Source organism: Saimiri boliviensis, chromosome 1, assembly GCF_048565385.1.
Source record: "Saimiri boliviensis isolate mSaiBol1 chromosome 1, mSaiBol1.pri, whole genome shotgun sequence".
Lineage (NCBI taxonomy): Eukaryota > Metazoa > Chordata > Mammalia > Primates > Cebidae > Saimiri > Saimiri boliviensis.
Window position 1 is genome coordinate 171,174,097 of NC_133449.1, and position 20,695 is coordinate 171,194,791.

Genomic DNA, 20,695 nt, shown 5'->3' on the forward strand with positions numbered 1-20,695 from the left:
GATAGAGATTTTTTTTTTTTTTTTTTTTGAGGTGAAGTCTTGCTCTGTCGCCCAGGCTGGAGTGCGATGGCATGATCTCGGCTCACTGCAACCTCCACCTCCCAGGTTCAAGTGATTCTCCTACCCCAGCCTCCCAAGTAGCTGGGACTACAGGTGCATGCCACCATGCCCTGCTAATTTTTGTATTTTTTCTTGGTAGATACGGGGTTTCACCATGTTAGTCAGGATGATATTAATCTCCTGACCTTGTGATCTGCCCGCCTCGGCCTCCCAAAGTGCAGAGATTACATGCATGAGTCACTGTGCCTGACCATGGATAGAGATTTGAGAACTGGCCTGGGGCATTCTAATGTTTAGAGATTGGGAAAATGAGAAATCAGAAAAGGAAACTGAGAAAGAGGAATCGGCGAGATAGAAGGAGACACGAGAGAAAATGAGAGTGTGGAGACCCAGAGGCCAAGTGAAGAAACACTGTTATGCCTGAATTAAGAAACAACTCACCAAATTCACATTTACCGCAGGTCTCAGTGGATGGTGCATTTCTACATCTATGTGTGTGGGTATGTGTGTGCAAACATGTTTTTTCTTTATTCTAGTTGGTCTGGGGTTAGCTATCTGCCATATATTCCCTTTTTTCCTTCCCCTGGAAACTCTGAGTCCATGTGGTCCAAGACTTTAGTACTGGGCCTGTATGGTTATGAGTTCATATTTCTCTTTTCCTCTTATGACAGCTGTAAGATCATTTCACCATTTGTCTACAGTTCTAAGGAGAGTTTGAAGCACTGAGCATATGCCAGGGTTGTCCATGTATAAAATCACTCGTTTATTCATTTGCTGTGTAGTTACTGGGAATTTGCAATATGCAGGCACTGTACTAGAAGTTGATGATACAGCCACAAAGTGGATAGGCCCAACATGAGCTTCATGTTCTAGTGAACTAAGAGGGAACTACTTTCCATTGGGAGGGCAGGGAAGTATCTCTGAAGGGCTGGATTCTGCTTTCTTCAAAGTAACCAGCTCATCTTTTCCTTTTTAGAGTCCTGAATTGAGCCTGTGTTCCCAGTTCCTAGAAACCCTCAAGCTTGTTAGTTTCCTCCTGGCTTAATAGAACAATGGAAGAAATCTACCTCCAGTTCTATCTTCATATGAGCACCTACTTACAATTTACAATATTACTCTGAAAATCAGTTCTTTTCAAGTTTCATCTAACAACACCAGAAGAAACAAAAGATTATGTAAAAGGGATCTGTCAAAGTTCCTCTCCCAACAATATGATAAGTTATTTCATTTGGCTAGCATTTTTTTTGAACGCTTACTATATTGCAGACACTGGTCTAAGTAAAGCATTTTATATGTATCCTATCATTGAATCATCACACAGCCCTGGGAGGTAGATACTATTATTATTAACCCCATTTAACACTCAGAAAAACTGAGGCTTAGAGAGACTAAGTAAATTGTCCAAGGTCACACAGCCATGAAGTGGCAGAGCTGTGGTTAAAACCTATGTCTGTCTGATATTTAAGATTTTGCTCTTAGTATTACTTGAAAATGACAATATAAGGACATTCTATGTTTTTTTTTTTTTTTTTTGCCCAATATGATCTGTGGAAACTAACTGGGTATTTTAAGTACTACATTTCTTTTATTTACGAAATTATTGTCAGATAAAAAAGCAAATTAAAGTTGACAGGGGCCTAGGATTCCTCCATAATGAATGAGCTTTGGGACATTTCAGTGACAAATCGGCTTTAATGCAATCAAATTCCATCCTACAATGAAAGTGTGTTAGTTTGTGGTTTCAGGTTTAAAAACAGCACTATATTGTCTTCCAGAAATATATAAATAGAAATTCAGTAAGTATTTCAACGAATACAGATAAAATTACTTTTGTAAGAATATCAGATATGTGGGTTTCATTTCTTAGCTCAGTTTAGAAACTGTAATTTCAGTTTTTTTTAGCAGCCGTGGTAAATTTTGAGATTTGAAAGCTTCTTATAACAATACGAATCATCATTTATTGAGTGTTCATTATGTGCCTAACAATGTACTGTGTACATTACTTCACTTGTTCTTAACTATAACTCTACAAAATATTATTGCCCTTGATTTACAGGTGAAGCTATTGAGACTCAGTTAAGTAACTTGCTTGAAATTTAAAAACATTAAGTGTCGAAGGCAGTATTTGAACCCAGTGTTCAAAACCCCATGCTCTTTTTATTACATGGCCTTATTTCCTATGTAGTCTTCAGAAGATATATTTTCTTATTAGATTATTTTCATTTTCTAAATAAATGTCTTTGGGGAACTATCTTCCCTGGTAATTTCCCTTGCCTTTAAAATACTGTGATTGAACCGGAAGTTTTTCATGATCTCTCTTAGCTGCAGAGCTCCGTGGTCTGTAATTCCATGAATAGCCCATTTCAAAGAAAATTCTTTAGTATTCACTGGGACTCCTGTTCTCCTGTTTTTCTCATCTTTTTGTGGGGAGGGGGGTGGGGAACAGTAAGAGATTGAATCTTTTAATTTAGTAAATACATCTACTAGTTTTTTCTTTTATAGTCATGGTTATATTATTTGGTCCCTCTTAGTTGCCATGTTTCCTCACTGTCACTGATAGTACCTCTCATCAACAATAACCTGAAGAAATAGATTTGAATTGCATTTCCTGATTTATAGCTGGGAAACCAGGCTATGCTGATGTCTTAAACTGGCTTTCCTGAAAGCACTCGGTGCCAAGAAGAATTGGCACCTATGCATTTGAAATTTCTGGATTTTTGGTCTAACTCTGTGCTTGATCTCTATTGCCTTTCATTTGGTTGGCCCAATGGTGGATAGACTACAGCCTATGGGCCAGTTCCAGCCTACCATCTGTTTTTGTGTGATCCATGAACTACGATTAGTTATCACATTTTAAAATGGTCAGAAAAAAACAAAAAGAATATTTTGTGACATAAAAATTATACGAAATCCAAATTTCAGTGTCTTTAAATTTTGTTGAAATACAGCTACCACACTCATTCCTTTATGCACTGTTTTTTGGCTGCCTCAATAGCAGAGCTGAGGAGGTACAACCAAGACTGTATGGCCCACAAAGCCTGAAAGCTTTTTATGGAGAAAGTTTGCTGAGTAACTTTATTAGTTGCTTCCTATTGCTAGGCACTCTGCAAGTCACAGGGAACACAGCAAACTAGACACGTGACTGTCTTGGGCTTAAGAAGTGGTTTCTGAACTTTTGAATAAAAAACAAAACAAACGGCCGGGCGCGGTGGCTCAAGCCTGTAATCCCTTTGGGAGGCCGAGGCGGGTGGATCACGAGGTCGAGAGATCGAGACCAACCTGGTCAACATGGTGAAACCCCGTCTCTACTAAAAGTACAAAAAATTAGCTGGGCATGGTGGCGTGTGCCTATAATCCCAGCTACTCAGGAGGCTGAGGCAGGAGAATTGCCTGAACCCAGGAGGCGGAGGTTGCGGTGAGCCGAGATCGCGCCATTGCACTCCAGCCTGGGTAACAAGAGCGAAACTCCGTCTCAAAAAAAAACAAAAAACAAAAAAAACCAAAAAAAAAAAACAAACAACAAACAAAGTTGGAGGGATATAGAACTTCCAAATATTAATTTTGCTAGTGGGTTTTTTTTTTTCTTTTTTTGAGATTGAGTCTTGCTCCTTTGGCTAGGCTAGAGTGCAGTGATGCGATCTTGGCTCACTGCAACCTCTGCCTCCTGGGTTCGAGCAATTCTTCAACCTCTGCCTCCTGGGTTCGAGCAATTCTTCTGTCTCAGCATCCAGAGTAGTTGGGATTACAGGCACCCACCACCACGCCTGGCTAATTTTTTTGTACTTTTAGTAGAGATGGGGTTTCATTTTGTTGTCCAGACTGGTCAAACTCCTGACCTCAGGTGATCTGCCCACCTTAGCTTCCCAAAGTGCTGGGATTACAGGCGTGAGTCACCATGCCTGGCCCCAGTGGGTATTTTTTTTTAATACAGCTATTTTCACTCACCATTTTACTTAAAAAAGGAGTATGTTAATACAAAAAAAAAGTGTATTAATGCCAAATATGTAGGAAAAACATAATCTCAAAAAGCACTCTTTCAAATGGAATATATTAAGTTTCATGAAAAACTTTACATAGTCATTGTTTTTCTCCTTTCATTATGGATCAAAGAAAACTTTCTAGACTGGCCTATATCATCTGACCAGCTTTGCGAAGCATAGGAATAGTTCATAATGTTACTTTTAAGGCAAAACAATTTTTTTTTTTTTTTTTTTTTTTTTGAGACAGAGTCTCACTCTGTCACCAGGCACCAGGCTGGTGTGCAGTGACACGATTTCGGCTCACTGCAACCTCTGCCTTCCAGGTTCAAGCACTTTTCCTGCTTCAGCCTCCCAAGTAGCTGGAACTACAGGCATGTGCCACCATGCCCAGCTAATTTTTTGTGTTTTCTGACATAAAGATTATATGAAATCCAAATTTCAGTGTCTATAAATTTTGTAGAGATGGGGTTTCACCATGTTGGCCTGGATGGTCTCGATCTCTTGACCTCGTGATCTGCCCGCCTTGGTTCCCAAAGTGCTGGGATTATAGGTGTGAGCCACGGCGCCCGGCCACAAAACAATCTTTTAAAAATGTTTAGTCTTTATATTGATAGAATTGCTTTAGTTTGAGAATTTAATGTCTACTAGCTTTGTTGAGTCAAAAATAGAAATACAGTGATGGGAAATTCCAGAAAAGAAATACAAAGGGAAATGAGGAAGTAAATAAAAGAAATCTGCCAATATCCACTTTCCCCCACCAGACATTGCCCTGTGTTTAGATGGAGGATAATCCATTTTAGCACTGATGTTTTATCCTGGCTTCTCCATAGAAGTAAAGAAGATAAGAATACTTCATCTATTGAAATATTGCCTTCTTCACTGGGACTAAGCCATCTTCCACAAACACATGCACTCACTAAAACCACAGCATCATCTTAAAACCAAAGCCATCTAAAGAAATGTGAATTTCCATGAATGAAAAGCCCATCCATCAATAAGGATCTGAAGTTGAGAAGTAATAGTTTCTCATTTGCTTTAGAAAGTTTGCTAATGCTTCATGACAGACTTTCTATTTTGCGGTAACTAAAATGACAAAAAACTAGAAATTTTCACTTTCTCTTGTATGTCCTTATTCCTGTAGTCTATGATACTGTTTATTTCCTGAATGCATTTTTTTTTGGAGAGAGAGTCTCACTCTGTCACCCAGGTTGGAGTGCAGTGGCGTGATCCTGGCTCACTGCAACCTCTGCCTCCCAGGTTCAAGCGATTCTCCTGCCTCAGCCTCCTGAGTAGCTGGGATACAGGTGCATGCCACCATGCCCAGCTAATTTTGTATTTTTAGTAGAGACAGGGTTTCATCATGTTGGCCAGGCTGATCTCGAACTCCCAACCTCAGGTGTTCCACCTGCCTTGGCTTCCCAAAGTGTTGGGATTATAGGCATGAGCCACCACACCCGGCCCCTGAATGCATTTTTATAGAACACTATGTATAGGATGTAATGTTTGGGGGAAAACAGGATTCTGTGCTCAAAGAAATATGGGAAATACTTGATTGGCAAAATCTCACAGGATTACTTACCACAGGATATCTCAGAATCTATAATATACTAATGTCCATTTAGAGCATATACTCATGTTTAAGATTCAGAAGGAAGAAAGAGAACAAGATACATAGGATTGCTTTAGTTTAGGTTACTGAAGTAAACTGATTTATTTGGTCATTTCAGCACCAATAATTATAGAAGAATGGGCCAATTGTTTCATTAACCCAGATAATCCTGGGTCTCTGTTGAAATTGTCTTTGATAGTGTTCTGGTTTCATATCAGCTTTTGAACAGTTTATTTTTATTAATAGATTATCCTTTTCCTTAAACACTTTTCCTCACTTAATACATATTCCTGCCCCGTAAATGCAGACATCATCTTTAAATGTTTACGAAATTATCCTTAAAACTAGGGTTTTCTAATTTGAAAACTACCTAAGGACCATGGATTAATACAGATGCTCAAAATTCAAGAGGTGGTGAAACAATAGATTTTATAATTAGTGCATTATATCGGCTGGAGCAGTGTTTGGCTTTGAGTAGCAGGAAACCCCATTAATGTAGCTTAAACGAATAGGTTGTTTTTTTCCACCTTTGCGTGATGAGAAGTTGGGAGGTGGGTACTCTGGGGATGGGTGTTATGGCTCGTGGGTGTCACCAAGGTACCTGGCTCCCTCTATTTTCCTATCCAGCCATCCTTAGCCTGTGGTATTCATCCTCATTACTGCAAGATGGCTGCTGCTGCTCCATGTGTTGCCCCCATATTCAAGGCAAAAAAAAAAAAAAAATAGGGAAGGGAAGTAAGCAGCAGGTATATGTCAGCAGTTGTCTCTTTATTAAAAACTACACACAAACCTTTTCCAAAGCCCCAGCCAATAGACTTCCAAGTATATCTCAGTGGCCAGAAAGTTGAACATGACCACCACAGGCTGTGTGAAAACCTAAGAAATTAAATTCTTTAGTTGAGCACAATGGGGTTCTGCTAGAAACATAACCTAACTCTGGAGCTAGACTTCCTGTGAGAATCTCAGCTCTGCCACTTATTTGTTATATGATCTTAGGTGATTCATGTCACTTTCCTCCTCTGTAAAGGGAGTTAAGATACTAATAGTGTTATTAAGTATTAATTGAGTTAATATTTTAAAAGTGTTTAGAACTGTATCCAGTACATAGTAAATGTTATATAAGCACTTTGAATAAATAAGGAAAGGGGTGAATATTAGGTAGAAAAGTGGCAAGCATGAAATAAATCATGAAAACTAAAAACGAAAGTATTGCTAACATGGAAAACTTGTGCAGAATGAATGTTATGAGTCTCACTAATTTCTTGAGCCAAAGAACATTAAATAGGTACTGGTGGCTCCATTAAAGAACTGTGAGCCAATGGCTTTATGAGGTTAGAGTATTCTTTTCTCTTTAAGGAAATTGAGGATTTTGTCTGTTTCAATCAATTGCTTCTACACAAATTGTAGGTCCTGTGATTTAAAGCTAAAACAAATTAGAGGCTTATATAATTATTGACATATTTGGGACATACCAGCAAAAAGCCCTGGAACACCACATATAGCTCGTAATGAGATTGCTCGTCTGTCACTCATATGTGACCTCATCCAGTTTTTAAGTGTTTGGCTCTTATTATTTAGCAATGTTTTTAGACATATAAAATGTATTTCTAGAGTCATTTTATATGGATGTAATATTTAAGCCAGATAGATCTGAAATCTAAGCCTAGCTCTATCAGTAACTGTATTACTTCTCTACGCTTTAGTTTCCTTACCTGTAAAATGGGGATGGTAGCAGCATCTAATTCTCAGAATTGTTGTAAACATTAAATAAGGTGATGTAATAGAGTGCTTAGCACAGATCCTGCTACACAGCAAAAGCTTAATAAATATCAGCATCACTGTCATCATCATTATTTTTTAAAATCAACCTTTAATGAGGTATAATTTATACACAATAAAATGCACCCATGAGTTTTGACAAATGCAATGCCTATGTAACCATCACCAATTGAGTTATAGAACATTTATATCAACCACAAATTGTTATTTTAAAGTAGGAAAGCTGAAGGAGAAGTCACTGTGTAGCACAACATATGGTATCAACCATAAAAAAGAATTAATATGTGCTAACTTGAATCATGGGACCATGGGAATGCGGCAGGAGGCGCGTTCATTGTGAGGGAGTTGGGGACAGGTCAGGTGTGCCATCCATTATTGTTTCTGCCTGTGCAGCAGTAATCCCAGCTTTCTTTGCTAAATGCACTGTGCTTGTCCTTTGGTGGAACAACTTCTCTCCAATACTTTATGTTATTGGAGTGGGGCTGTTTTATCTTTGACTCCAGCCTTGTCATTTCTACTGGAATTCTTAGAAAACTCTCGTTCCTGCTAATATTGCTGGATGTCATTTGGAGAAGCTGAGGGAGCCACTGAGAATGAAGCCACTGCAGACAAAGTTCAGCTTGAGGGATAGAGAGAGAAACCTTGTGCTGGTATCATCTTCTGGATCCCCAAAGGCTGCCTTGAAGCTGGATCTACCCCTGAACTTCTCAGTTACATAAGGACCCATGAATGCTTTATTATGGATCAGATCTGTTCTCAAGCTGGTGTTGAGGAACCAATGTGTGACTGGTCCATGCCCACTTCTGATTATATGGGCTCAGAGACAACGTACATTGGAGTGCCTTGCCAGTGGCAAAGTTTCTACAAATGGGAGGTAATTGCATGACAGTTATAAAGTTATTTGGACCATTGAGGCCAGAAATAATGTAGATTTAAAATATATATAAAAGCAGAACTATTTGAACTAACTGGCTAATTTTAAGGAATTCAGACATTCATCCAAAGGATTTAGGCCAAATGTTGCCTGAACGGTTTCTCTATTTCATATGAAAGTGATTTCTGGGGCTTAACTGTTATTTTCTATTTACATGCATGGCCATACTGATGTTGTCCCATGAGTCCTGTTTCTTGCTTAGTAAAGATGGGTCCCTCCCATTGATGTTCAGTACCTTTGAAGTTCCAGTTGCTGTTCTAAGCTGGGGTTGCTGCATTGGATAATACAAGATCTCTACCCTCATGAGCTGATTTTCTGGGAGGAGAGAGACAACTGCACCCTCCATCATGTGCCAGTTTCTGTACTGCTGCATTCTTTTTTTTTTTTTTTTTTTTTTGAGATGGAGTCTTGCTCCGTCACCAGGCTGGAGTGCAGTGGCATGATCTTGGCTCACTGCAGCTTCTGCCTCCTGGGTTCAAGCCATTCTCTGCCTCAGCCTCCCGAGTAGCTAGGACTACAGGCATGCACCAACACGCCCAGCTAATTTTTGTATTTTTAGTAGAGACAGGGTTTTATCATGTTGGCCAGGATGGTCTCTATCTCTGAGACATTGTGATCCACCTACCTCGGCCTCCCAAAATGCTGGGATTACAGGTGTGAGCCACCATACCCAGCCTGTATTGCTGCATTGTGATTCTCTCTTTCTGATAATACTGCTGAAAGCATGGGAGGTCTTGTGTGGAAATTCCAGATTAAATTTATGAGAAATTTACACAATATTCACATATCTACATATTTTTCTGTGAATGAGCGTATTAGGTTATATGTTGGTGCCACATATAATTGTTAATATTATCTAGGTAAGCTGGTTCAGGTTACTCTGGCCCTTAATTTCTTATCTGAAATATGGGAACTATCATAGTACCAGTCACACCTCATAGGGATTATATGTGGTAAATAATTTTTTTTTTTCTTTTTTTCTTTTTTTTTTTGAGATGGAGTCTTGCTCTGCAGCCCAGGCTGGAGTGCAGTGGCATGATCTTGGCTCACTGCAAACTCTGCCTTCTCGGACTCAAGCAATGCTTGTGTCTCAGCTTCCTGAGCAGCTGGGATTAAAGGCATGTGCCACTATGCTAGCTATAAATGCATGTAAATAATTTACCATAGTGCCTGGCATAAACTCAGAGCTTAACAAATGATAGCTGATATATTATTGTTGTTATTATTAATACATGTATATATTTTATAGACATTTGCCTACTATTCCTAAATGGGATAAAACAAATAATTGTGGATCACATTTTATTTCATTCATTTAAAATGTATTGAATATGACCATGTATGCCAGGCCCACTGTGGCAGATTATATTTTTCAGAAATGGCTATGATAGCACCTCCCATTCTTGTCATTCCTCCATCTAGAGGTACAGTCTAATCTCCTTCCCTTGGAATCTGGGTGGGCTTATGACTTGCTTGTGGCTAATGAAAGTGGTAGAAGTGTGTGACTTCCGGCGATTCAGGGCAGGCAAGCCCCAAAATTGCAGCTTAGCCCAGGAAGGTTCTTGGCTTTGCCCAGAAAAGAATTCAAGGGCAAGCTAGTGGTGAGAGAAAGCAACTTTCATTGAATCAGCGCTGCTCCTTGCAGAGGAGGGCTATCCCATAGGGAGTGTGTTCAGAGTAGGCAGTGTATAGGCTGTTGGCAGCTGTACCTCTGCCTACTTTTAATTATATGCTAATTAAGAGGTGGGTTATTTAGAACTTTCTGGAAAGGGGGCAAGGAGTTTCCAGAACCATATAAGGTAACTTCCAGGCCATTGCCATGGCTCCTTGCAGTGGCATTTGTAAACTGTCAAGGCAATGGTGGGAGTGTCTATGCTAATGAGCAGTGAGGGCAACTAAAAGTCTCTTTCTTCCTCACCTGCTGGTTTCTGCTGGCTGCTTCACTGCACCCTGTGTTGACTGGATCCCAGTTTAAGCAGTGGGGCTGTGATTGGAAAACAAGTCCTGCAGGCCTTCCACCTCACAAGGCTAGATCGTAAAAGGTGATGCAGCTTTCCCTTTGTGAGCTGTCTATGTTCACAGTGGAGCCTTAAGGCTGCGATACTGTGAGGAAGCCTAAACCGGGCCACAGAGAAAGGCCATAATATGGAGAAGTCCTGAGTTACCAGAAAAGTGGGAGATGCCTAGCTAACCACTCACTCCTCCAGACCTTGTCACCATCCAACTACTATCACATGAGAGACCTCAAGCCAGAACCACCGAGTGGTTTCGGCCTCCCCAAATTCCTAACCCACAGAGACTGTGAGAGAAAATCCATTAATTTTTGGTGTCCTTTGTTCTGTATTGATAGATAACCAGAACACCTACCTTTAAATGCTCAAGATAAAGCACTGAACAGATTTACTTTCATAGAGTTTCCATTCTAGATCTTTCTCATCTTTGGCAAGTGAAGAACCATTATTTTTGGTTTGCAATTATCTATCAGATAGCTGTCTGGGCCTGCTATCAAGTCTAAATTTGTAGATACAATTATCAAACAGATCACATTAAGTCATTTATATATTTACTTATTTATTTGACAATTTTTCGTAGAGATGGGGGTGTCACTATGTTGTCCAAGCTGGTCTTGAACTCCTGACCCCAAGCAATCCTCTCACCTGGCCTCCAAAAGCGATGGATTGCAGGTGTGAGCCACCGTGCTCCATTTATGAATTTAATAAATCAGTTGCTTTCTTTTTCTTTTTCTTTTTCTTTTTGAGACGGAGTTTCGCTCTTGTTACCCAGGCTGGAGTGCAATGGCGCGATCTCGGCTCACCACAACCTCCGCCTCCTGGGTTCAGGCAATTCTCCTGCCTCAGCCTCCTGAGTAGCTGGGATTACAGGCACGCACCACCATGCCCAGCTAATTTTTTGTATTTTTAGTAGAGACGGGGTTTCACCTTGTTGACCAGGATGATCTCAATCTCTTAACCTCGTGATCCACCCTCCTTGGCCTCCCAAAGTGCTGGGATTACAGGCTTGAGCCACCGCAGCCGGCTGCTTTCTTAATATAGATGGAATACCTCTGAGCCCTCCTGAGTGAAAAATCCATGTTTCCAAGCATCCAGGCCTTCCATCCTATCAAAAGGCATGGTTATTCCTTGTTTGCTTCCATCTCTCCTACTGACCACCAGCAGCTAAATTCATTCTGTTACTCCTTTTTGTATCCTTACCATCTAGGGTAGTGCCTGCACATAGCAGACCTAGTTAAAAAACGAACCAACCCAAACAAATACGAAAATTCCACGTAGCTGAAATGGCTGCTGGTTCCTAGACATAGAAATAATTTATTCAAGGACAGTCGCCATCCTCCAGGAGTTCACAGTTTAGCACTAGACACTCTGTGGGACGCAGTCTGACAAGTGCAACGAGTGAGATGCCAGAATTGAGTCCTGCGGTCGAACAGAGGGACTACAGTGCAATGCACTGGGCATGGGAGGTGGAGATGGCTCTGGGGAAGGATCCATTCATTTATTCCACAAACATTTATCAATCACCATAGCACACATAGCACATAGTAAGCGCTCAATATCTGTTATTAAATGCCAGCCACTGTGCTAGGTGCCGGGATGCCACAGCGGACGAGAAAATTGAAGTGGCACTTGCCCTCGTGGGGCTTACCGTGTAGCGAAGGATGACAGGCAGTGGACGGAATTATGTAAAATTGTGCTAGATGCAGAGCAGGAAGATAACAGGCAGCTGAAATTCTCGTAAGGATGGCTGTGAGCTCCTTCGGCCGGGTGGGGGGTGGGGCGGGGGGACCGTGGGCGGGTTCTGAGCAGGAGTGGCCGTGAAGGGGACGAACCGTAGGGGGAGGCAAGACTGCAGGCAAGAAGAGCTGCTAGAGCTGGTAATTTTAAGATGCAAGTAACATTTTTCGGCCTGACTGAAAGAGGAGGGTTTGGTCGCTCGGGATTCTCCCGGGACAGGGGACTGTATTTTGAGGGTAAAATCGGTTGCCCAGCAGTGCAGGGCAGGCGGTGGTGAACTGCAGCTCTAATTCCCAGATTTTTCATCCTTGGCACATCGAAGCTCCTCGGCCCCCAGGACTAGCAGACTCGCCATCCGCGGCTCGGATTCGGGCCGGAGCAGGCGGGCAAGGTGGCTGGGGGGCGTGCATTGCAGCACTCACCCTTAGGTTTCGGGGTGTGCAGCGCCGGGAGGGCGAGAGGAGGCGGAGCTTGCGCTGCGGACCTAGGCGTTGGCGAGAGCCACGCCCTCAGCCGCAGACCCTGCCTTTGATTGGATCAGGCCGCGAGAGGGCCGGGCTTCCCGAGGCGGCCAGAGGGTCGGGCAAGGGAGGGCGCGCTGATTGGCCCGGCGGGGATTAAGTCATCGCTAGCGGGTTCGAGTGGCCCAGACGCCGGCGGGGCGGCCGAGGCTTCTGTGAGAGGGCGCTCGAGGCTGCCGAGAGCTAGCGAGCGAAGGCGGCGGGGAGGCGGCGTCTGCACTCGCTCGCCCGCTCGCTCGCTTCCCGGCGCCGCTGCGGGTCTGCGCTGCACTTCCTGCTCGCGAGCCGCTCCGTCGCGCGCTCCCGGAGCAGCTGCCCCTCGGCCGGGTCCCGGCTCGGTTCGGGAGCTGTGCGAACCGGCGACACCTCGCGGGGGGCGAGCCGGCGCCACACCTGTGGAGCCGGCGGCCGTCGGGGGAGCCGGCCGGGGTCCCGCCGCGTGCGTGCTTTGGGCGGCGGGAGGCCCGGACCCCGGAGGAGGCGCGCCCTCCGGCTGGGCGCCGCGGGCACCATGGGGCTCCCCGCGCTGGAGTTCAGCGACTGCTGCCTCGATAGCCCGCACTTCCGAGAGACGCTCAAGTCGCACGAAGCAGAGCTGGACAAGACCAACAAATTCATCAAGGAGCTCATCAAGGACGGGAAGTCACTGATCAGCGCGCTCAAGAGTGAGTGTCCCGAGCCTCGCGGGGACGCGGCCCCGGGGCGGGAGGGACGGGGAGGTGGCGCTCAGCCCGGGTCTCCTGCGCGTCCGCAGGGGTTCTGCCCCCGGTACACGGGGGGACGGGTGTAGACGCCGCCGAGGCAGGAAGGATACGGAAAGCAGGCGGACCAGCAACCATCAGAGGGAGAGAGAGACCGGTCGCTACGCCTTTTGCGTTCGGGGTTGGCCGGGAGGTGATCGAGCGCGGGTGGGCGTGGGCGTGCGCGGCACGCAGGTGTCCCAGGAGTGGGGCCAGAGTGCAGAGCGCGCCGCAGCCTGCGGGCAGATCCCATCGCGTCCTTAGCTCCAGCTCCCTTAGGGGCAGAATTGCTCAGCCCTGGGTGCCCAGCCGTGAGAATGGAGCGTGCCCTGCAGAGGGGGCGCTGCCTCCCCTTCGGAAAAGGCGGGTTGTGACTGCTTCACTCTCTGCACGCAGCTCTAGCCTCGTCCGGCCGCCGGGTTCCCTGGGTGGAATGCTTGGTTAGCTTGCGATTCCTTGGAGTATTGGCAGCCAGTAATCTCTAAATCCAGAATCAGTACGTGCGCAGGTTCTGATTCTTGTGTTTAGCAGAAGGTGATAGGGGTGGGAGTAGAGAATCAGAGTGTTCCTTTACTCTAAACTGTGGGCGAGGATTTAAAAATAGAATGAACATATCCCAACTCTCTCCCTCTCCTGCTCCGAAACTCTCCTTTTTACCTCTCCCGTTATCCTGGAAAACGTAAAGGTGTGAGAAGGAATGTCCATAGTCCTCAGAAAAAACTTACTTCAAAGATTGTTGGACCTTTTGTAAAGCCATTTTCCGTTTTTTCCTTTTGGTACAAGGGGAAAGATGCAATTTTGCATTCTGCTTCACTTTTGCAGAGCCAGAGAGTTTCTTTTTCTGGCCAAATAAGCGTGCTCTAGGGATGAGTGCTTTGGATTGTGAGAACGTTTTTGGTGCCTTTTCAGTTTCCTCATTTAAAAATAGCTCAGTCCATCTTTTAGTTTTGAGAATTAGGAACCACATGAAGGCAGATAGTGGAATTGTCTCTGACTCTCTTACTTTATCTGTTTCTATGATGGATTTCTTAGTAGGTGATACCTTTCAGCTAAGGAAGGTTGCCTTAGCAGAGTAGAGTCCTAGCTGTGAGGATTGTTCCCAGGCCTTTTTAAAGGGCATTTACTAAAGTCAGGTGCCCGAAATGTCATTTTGTCAGCTTGTTGCTTATAAAAATGAAGAGAGAGACAATGGAATGCCAGGGCAGCCCAAAGTGCCAATCTTTTGGGATGAAATGAACATAGACTGTGATGTACGAGGCTTCTCAGAGGCAGATTCTCAGGCTGTGCCTTACTTCAAGTATATGAACAGACTCTTCCTTTGTCAATGATCAAGGCCATCCGTGGTTTAGGGGACATGGGTCCCTGGTTTGGAGTAAGTTAGGGGCCCACTTACAAGTTGGGCCCAGGAATTTTGATTGAATCTCAGGCTGGATTTAGTGGGTTCTCTGCTTCACTCAGCAACTGTTTGGTGTGCTGGGTACTGCATTGGGCACTAAGGATGTAGGAATGAATGTTTTGCTACTCCTGTGCTTACGGAGGTGTACTTCATCCCAGGCACTGCTTCATCTATAATTATCTCATGTGCTTGTATTCATTTTGCAAATGAGAAAATAGAGGCTGGGGGGAGCACTACCTCTGAGTCACACAGCTTCAACAGCAGAGCTAGAGCTTTTGAATCCACCTGGTTTGAGCCAGAGATGGAATCCCTGCCAATACAGAGCTTTTACTTCTACCCCATCTCACTTGCCCAGAATGGAACCTTGTGGGCCAAGTTCTAGAATTTGAACTTGTGTTTTCTATTTTGGCCTTGAATTTGAGGAGTGTGCATTTGGGTGACTGGCAGCCTATTACTATTTTAGGGGTGGAGCAAGAATTCTTTGATAGGAAGAAACATTGCAGTGATAGAGTGAAGGGTTATTTAAGCTGTCTAATGGAATGGATCAGCCCTGTAACCTGGGGAAAAGACTGATGGGGAACTAGGTGTTCTTTTCTCTCTACATCCAGCTCTACTACTTTATTCTACCCCCACTAACTACCTCTTGATCAGGTCACATGACCTCTTAATATAGAGGATGGAGTCAACCATTGTGTCTGCAGATTTCAGACATTCTGATATCATGAGATGCTTGCTACATTGTATACTATATTAATGTTTGTGTATTATTTTCTTCAGTCATGTTTTTAACGTCTATAAACAGAAGTTTTTTTCCAGTACAACTTAAGCATAAATACGTAATTATACAAATAACATTGGGTTTAGATAATCTATATTCTTTTATAGCTCGAAACTTCTGTGGCTTTATTTTATAGCCATATTTATTTTATTTTACAGTTATTTCATAACTAGTATTTGCAGGTCTTTGGATTAACTTACTTTCGAGTGTTAATCATAGGCAATAAAACTCTTCTCTAGGGATTGCCAAAGTTCAGATAGATCATTGTTACTGTTACTTTCACTTATGAATGAGATGCTGGCAATGGAGATGCAAATTCTTTATAGATGTAGATCCCGTAAAGGAGAAGCATGCAGCAGATGCTTTATTAAGTGAAAATATTGCCAGTTATTTTTTAGACCCTGAGCCCTGGGTAGCAAAGACCAGCAAAGACTTTGTATTACCCTTTGCAGTTTAGTACTTCTTTCTCCATCACAGGCTCTGAAGAGCCCTTGTAGGCTAGAGGGACAGATGAAGGTGGCTGAGCGTGTCTTGGCTTTGTAGAGCAGCAGAGTTTCTTTTGTGCGTAGCACTGAGTGATTATCAGCGATTGTCTTCGCTGAGTAATAGAGCATTGAACAGAGAGGCCAAAAACCTGTTCTTGATCTGATTCAGTAAGGTAAGTAAGTGGTTCATCCTCTTTGCTTTTTAAAACAAAAAGCAAGAGTGAAAAGGTCAGCATTGAGTTACATACATTAAAGCCTGTCACCCTTTTGTGCTTGTTAGGATTAAGCATAGGCATTTTGCAATACATAAGTGCTTCTTGAATGGCATAAACTCCCAAAGGATGTTCGATGCCAACTTGCTTTGTTTAGGAGTAATTATGTTACTCACAAAATCCTAATGGATGTGAAGTTGGGTAGCAAAATATTTTCCCCAGATCTTTTGCTTTGCTTTAGCACCTTGTCAATAAAGAAAATAAAAGGCACTTTCTAATTACTTGTAAATGGTAGTAATTGACATTTGGGTATTACTCATACAACAGCAAATTAAATCCAAACAAAGTTTTGTAGTATTTATATAACATTGGCTTAAAAAAATCCCCTCACTTTACTCCATTCTGTGTTCTTGGCTGGATGGAATAAATTGCATCCAGTCTGTAGTTCTCAACCCATTGACTTTGGCTTAAGCCTTCCTCCCCTGCACTTAAAATCATGAATGGATGGCTGGGTGTGGTGGCTCACACCTGTAATCCCAGCACTTTGGGAGGCTGAGGCTGGTGGATCATGGGGTTGGGAGATCTAGACTATCCTGGCCAACATGGTGAAACAAAAATTAGCTGGGTGTGGTGGCCTGTGCCTGTAGTCCCAGCTACTCGGGAGGCTGAGGCAGGAGTATTGCCTGAACCGGGGAGACAGAGGTTGCAGTGAGCTGAGATTGCATAGCTGCATTCCAGCCTGGGCAACAGAGGGAGAATCCATCAAAAAAAAAGAGCAGTTTTAGATTTACAGAAAAATTGAGCGGAACGTGTAGAAAGTTCCCCTATAGCACCTTATACCTGTTGCTTCCAGTTGCCCCTATTTCTAACATCTTGCATTAGCATGGTACAATTCTTACAGTTGAACCAATATCAATATGTTATTAATAACTAAAGCCCATAGTTTACACAGGGCTCACTCTTACGTTGTACATTCTGTGGATTTTGACAAATGTATAATGACATATAACCACCATCATAGTATCATACAGAATAGTTTCACTGCCCTAAAAATCCTACGTGCTTTATCTATTCATCCCTCTCTCCCCACTAACCCCCATTAAACTAATATTGTTACTGTCTCTCTGGTTTTACCTTTTCCAGAATGTCATATAGTTGGAATTAAACAGCATGTGGCTTTTGCAGATTGGCTTTTTTTCACTTAGCAATGTATACTCAAGGTTCTTTCATGTCTTCATACGGCTGCGTAGCTCACTTCTTTTCATTGCTGAATACTATTCTGTTGTCTAGATGAACTATAGTTTATCCTTTTATCTATTGAAGGACATCTTGGTTGTTTCCAAGTTTTATCAATTATGAATAAAGCTGATACAAACATTTGCATGCAGTTTATATGTGGAAATAAGTTTTTACCTCATTTGGGTAAATATCAAGGAGTATAACTGCTAGATCATATACTGATATTAATAGTATGTTTAGTTTTTGAGAAACTGTCAAACTGTCTTCCAAAGTGATAGTACTATTTTGCATTCTCACCAGGAATGAATGAGACTTCTTGTTGCTCCACATTCTGACCAGCACTTGGTTTTGTCTGTGTTTTGGATTTTGACCGTTCTGCTAGGTGTATAGTTATTTCCTTATGACATACGATGTTTGACATATTGCTTACTTGCCATCTGCATGTCTTCTTTGGTGAGGTGTCTTCAGATCTTTTGTCCATTTTTACTTGGGTTATTTTTCATTGTTGAGATTTATTGTAAAATATCCATAACGAAACATTTACCACTTTAGCCATTTTTAAGAATATGATTTAGTGGCATTCAAAGCATTCACCATGTTGTATGATTACTACTGTCTCTTTCGAGAACATTTTCATCATCTCAAACTGGAACTGTGCTCTCATTAAACAGTAACTCCCCACTTTCTCCAACCCTGGTAAGCTCTCTTCTCCTGTCTCCATGAATTTACCTATTCCATGTACTTCTTATATGTGGAATTGTACAATATTTGTCATAAATATCTGGCTCATTTTACTTAGCAAAATATTTTCAAGGTTCATCCGTGTTAATAGCACGTATTAGGATTTCATTTCTTTTTGTGGGTGAATATCTTATTGTCGAGTTTATTTATCAATAGCTCTCATTAAAAAGACTACTCTTTCTCTTTTAAAGTTATAAAAACAGGCCGTGCGTGGTGGCTGACGCCTGTAATCCCAGCACTTTGGGAGGCTGAGATGGACGGATCACCTGAGGTCAGTAGTTCGAGACCAGCCTGGCCAACATGGTGTAACCCTGTCTCTACTAAAAATACAGGAAACCACATGTGGTGGCGCGCACCAGTTGTCCCAGCTACTCGGGAGGCTAAGGGAGAAGAATCGCTTGAACCTGGGTGGTGGAGGTTGCAGTGAGCTGATAATTATACCACTGCTCTCCAGCTGGGGGACAGAGTGAGACTCCATCTCAAAAACAGACCGAAAAAACAACATATTTTTTTTCCTCTCCGTTTCGTTTCCCTTCAGTATGATCACTAACACTTGGAATTGACATAACAATTTATCATGGTTGTCTCTCACAAGGACACTGTATTTATTCCTTTCAAAGCAGTTACTTGCTACAGGTCAGAATGTTTTTGGGGAGTTTTTCTTAAAAGCTTTATTGAATTATAATTTACATTCCATAAATTTCACCTTTTACAATTATATTTTTTATTGTTTTTATTATTTGTAGAGATGAGGGTCTCACTTTGTTGTTGTCTGGGCTGGTCTCGAACTCCTGGCCTCAGCGGATCCTCTGGCTTTGGCATCCCAAAATGCTGGGATTATAGACGTGAACCATGGCTCTTAGCCACTCATTTTTCTTAAGTGTGTAATTCAGTCGTTTGTAGTTACAGTTATGCAACCATCATCTTAGTCCTGTTTTAGAACATTTTTAGCACCCCAAAAAGCTTTCTCATGCCCATTTGCAGGCACTGCATTTTTGCCTGAAGCCTCATACAACCACTGATCTACTATTTTCTGTTTCTAGAGATTTATCTTCTCCGAAAAGCTAGGCTAAATGGAATCATATAATATGTGGTCTTTTGCATCTGGCTTCTTTCACTTTGCATGCTGTGTTTGAGGCTCATTGTGTTATAGCATGTATCAGTAGTTTGTTCCTTTTTATTGCTAGAAAATATTCCAGTTTGTAAACCATAAGTTGTTTATTCATTCACCAACTGATGATTTGGGTTGTTTCCAGTTTTTTGGCTCTTATGAATAATGCTACTATGAATGTTTGCATACGTGTCTTTATGTGGATATATGTTTTCACTTCTAATTTCATTTTTTACCCAGGAGTAGAATTTTGCTAGGTTGTATGGTAAATTTATGTTTAAGTTTCATTTATACTTATGTTTATTTAAAAAAAACCTACCATATTGTTTTTCATAACAGAAGCACTATTTCACATTCCCACCAACAGTGTATGCAGATTCTGATTTTTCCACATCTTCCCCAATACTTGTTAGTGTCTTTCCTTTTGATTGTAGCCACTCTAGTGGGTGTGAAGTGATATCTCATTGTGGTTTTAATTTGCATTATCATGATGAACAGTGAGGATGAACATCTCTTCATGTATTTGCTGGCCATTGGTGCATCATCTTTGCTGGAATGTCTATTCAAATCTTTTTTTTTTTTCTTTACTTTGTCCCATAAAACTTTTGATGATTAAGTGAACAGCACTTAGTATATTTTCTTCATTTGCCCTCTTTTGGGGATTAAGTGTTTCCATTTGCTTCAACCTTAGATGTATTTAACGGACCAGTTTCAAGATCTCAGGAGTTAGGAAAGTGGTTCTTATGAGGCTGTGGTTCAGGTTTCTGCTCTAGTTAGGCCAGATGCCACAGGCTGGACTTCCTAATTCTGGCCTGCATAAGCTCATGATCCAAGCCCTCTCTATGGACAAAATGAGAACTGGCCAAGATAGAACCATTATCACCACTGAGCTATTGGAGAAAGCAAGTCATAAAAGGGACTTTGTTATCCTGTCAAGGCCATTGCATTTCTAAAAATTTGCCAGTGGAAGAATGCGAACCTAGCAGTCAATGTAGTTTTTCCAGATTTTGAGTTTCTGATTGACCCTTGTTTTAACTTTTAAAATTATAACTCAAATGTGTTTCAAATTACTTTTTTTTGCCATCAAAGAAAAAGTTTCATTCAGCAAATATGGAGCCTCTGCTCTGCCTTTAGCATGTCCTCCACAGCCCTAGACTAGAGTAATAGCTTTTTGGATAGAGGTAACAGATGCAGGAGTCATGAATGGGGAGGTTGAGGGGGATGTTTGGGGGCCAGTGGCACGGCTGGTTGTGACTGTAGCAAAGTGAAGGCAAATGCATGATGAAGAGATAGGCCAGGTCCAGGTCATAGGGATCTTGAATTCTAGAAAGGGCTTAGGGTTTTATTCTAAGTGTGATGGG

The 20,695-nt window shown here is 42.3% G+C and overlaps 1 protein-coding gene across 9 annotated transcripts in view; it reads left to right on the plus strand.

Moving 5' to 3' along the window:
- The window catches only part of ARHGAP26 (Rho GTPase activating protein 26), a 509,638-nt gene that overhangs the window by 13,404 nt on the left and 475,539 nt on the right, over window positions 1–20,695 (plus strand). For 4 of the 9 annotated variants that reach the window (XM_074381114.1, XM_003920552.4, XM_074381120.1 and 1 more), the window contains exon 1: window positions 12,762–13,297. The exons of 1 other annotated variant lie outside the window; for it this stretch is intronic. In XM_074381114.1, the coding sequence (XP_074237215.1) occupies window positions 13,144–13,297 (154 nt within the window). In that variant the 5' untranslated portion in view covers window positions 12,762–13,143. Of the gene's footprint in view, window positions 1–12,759; window positions 13,298–20,695 lie in introns of those variants that run through there. 4 more of the 9 variants (XM_039467604.2, XM_003920551.4, XM_074381103.1 and 1 more) reach the window with 2 other exon arrangements.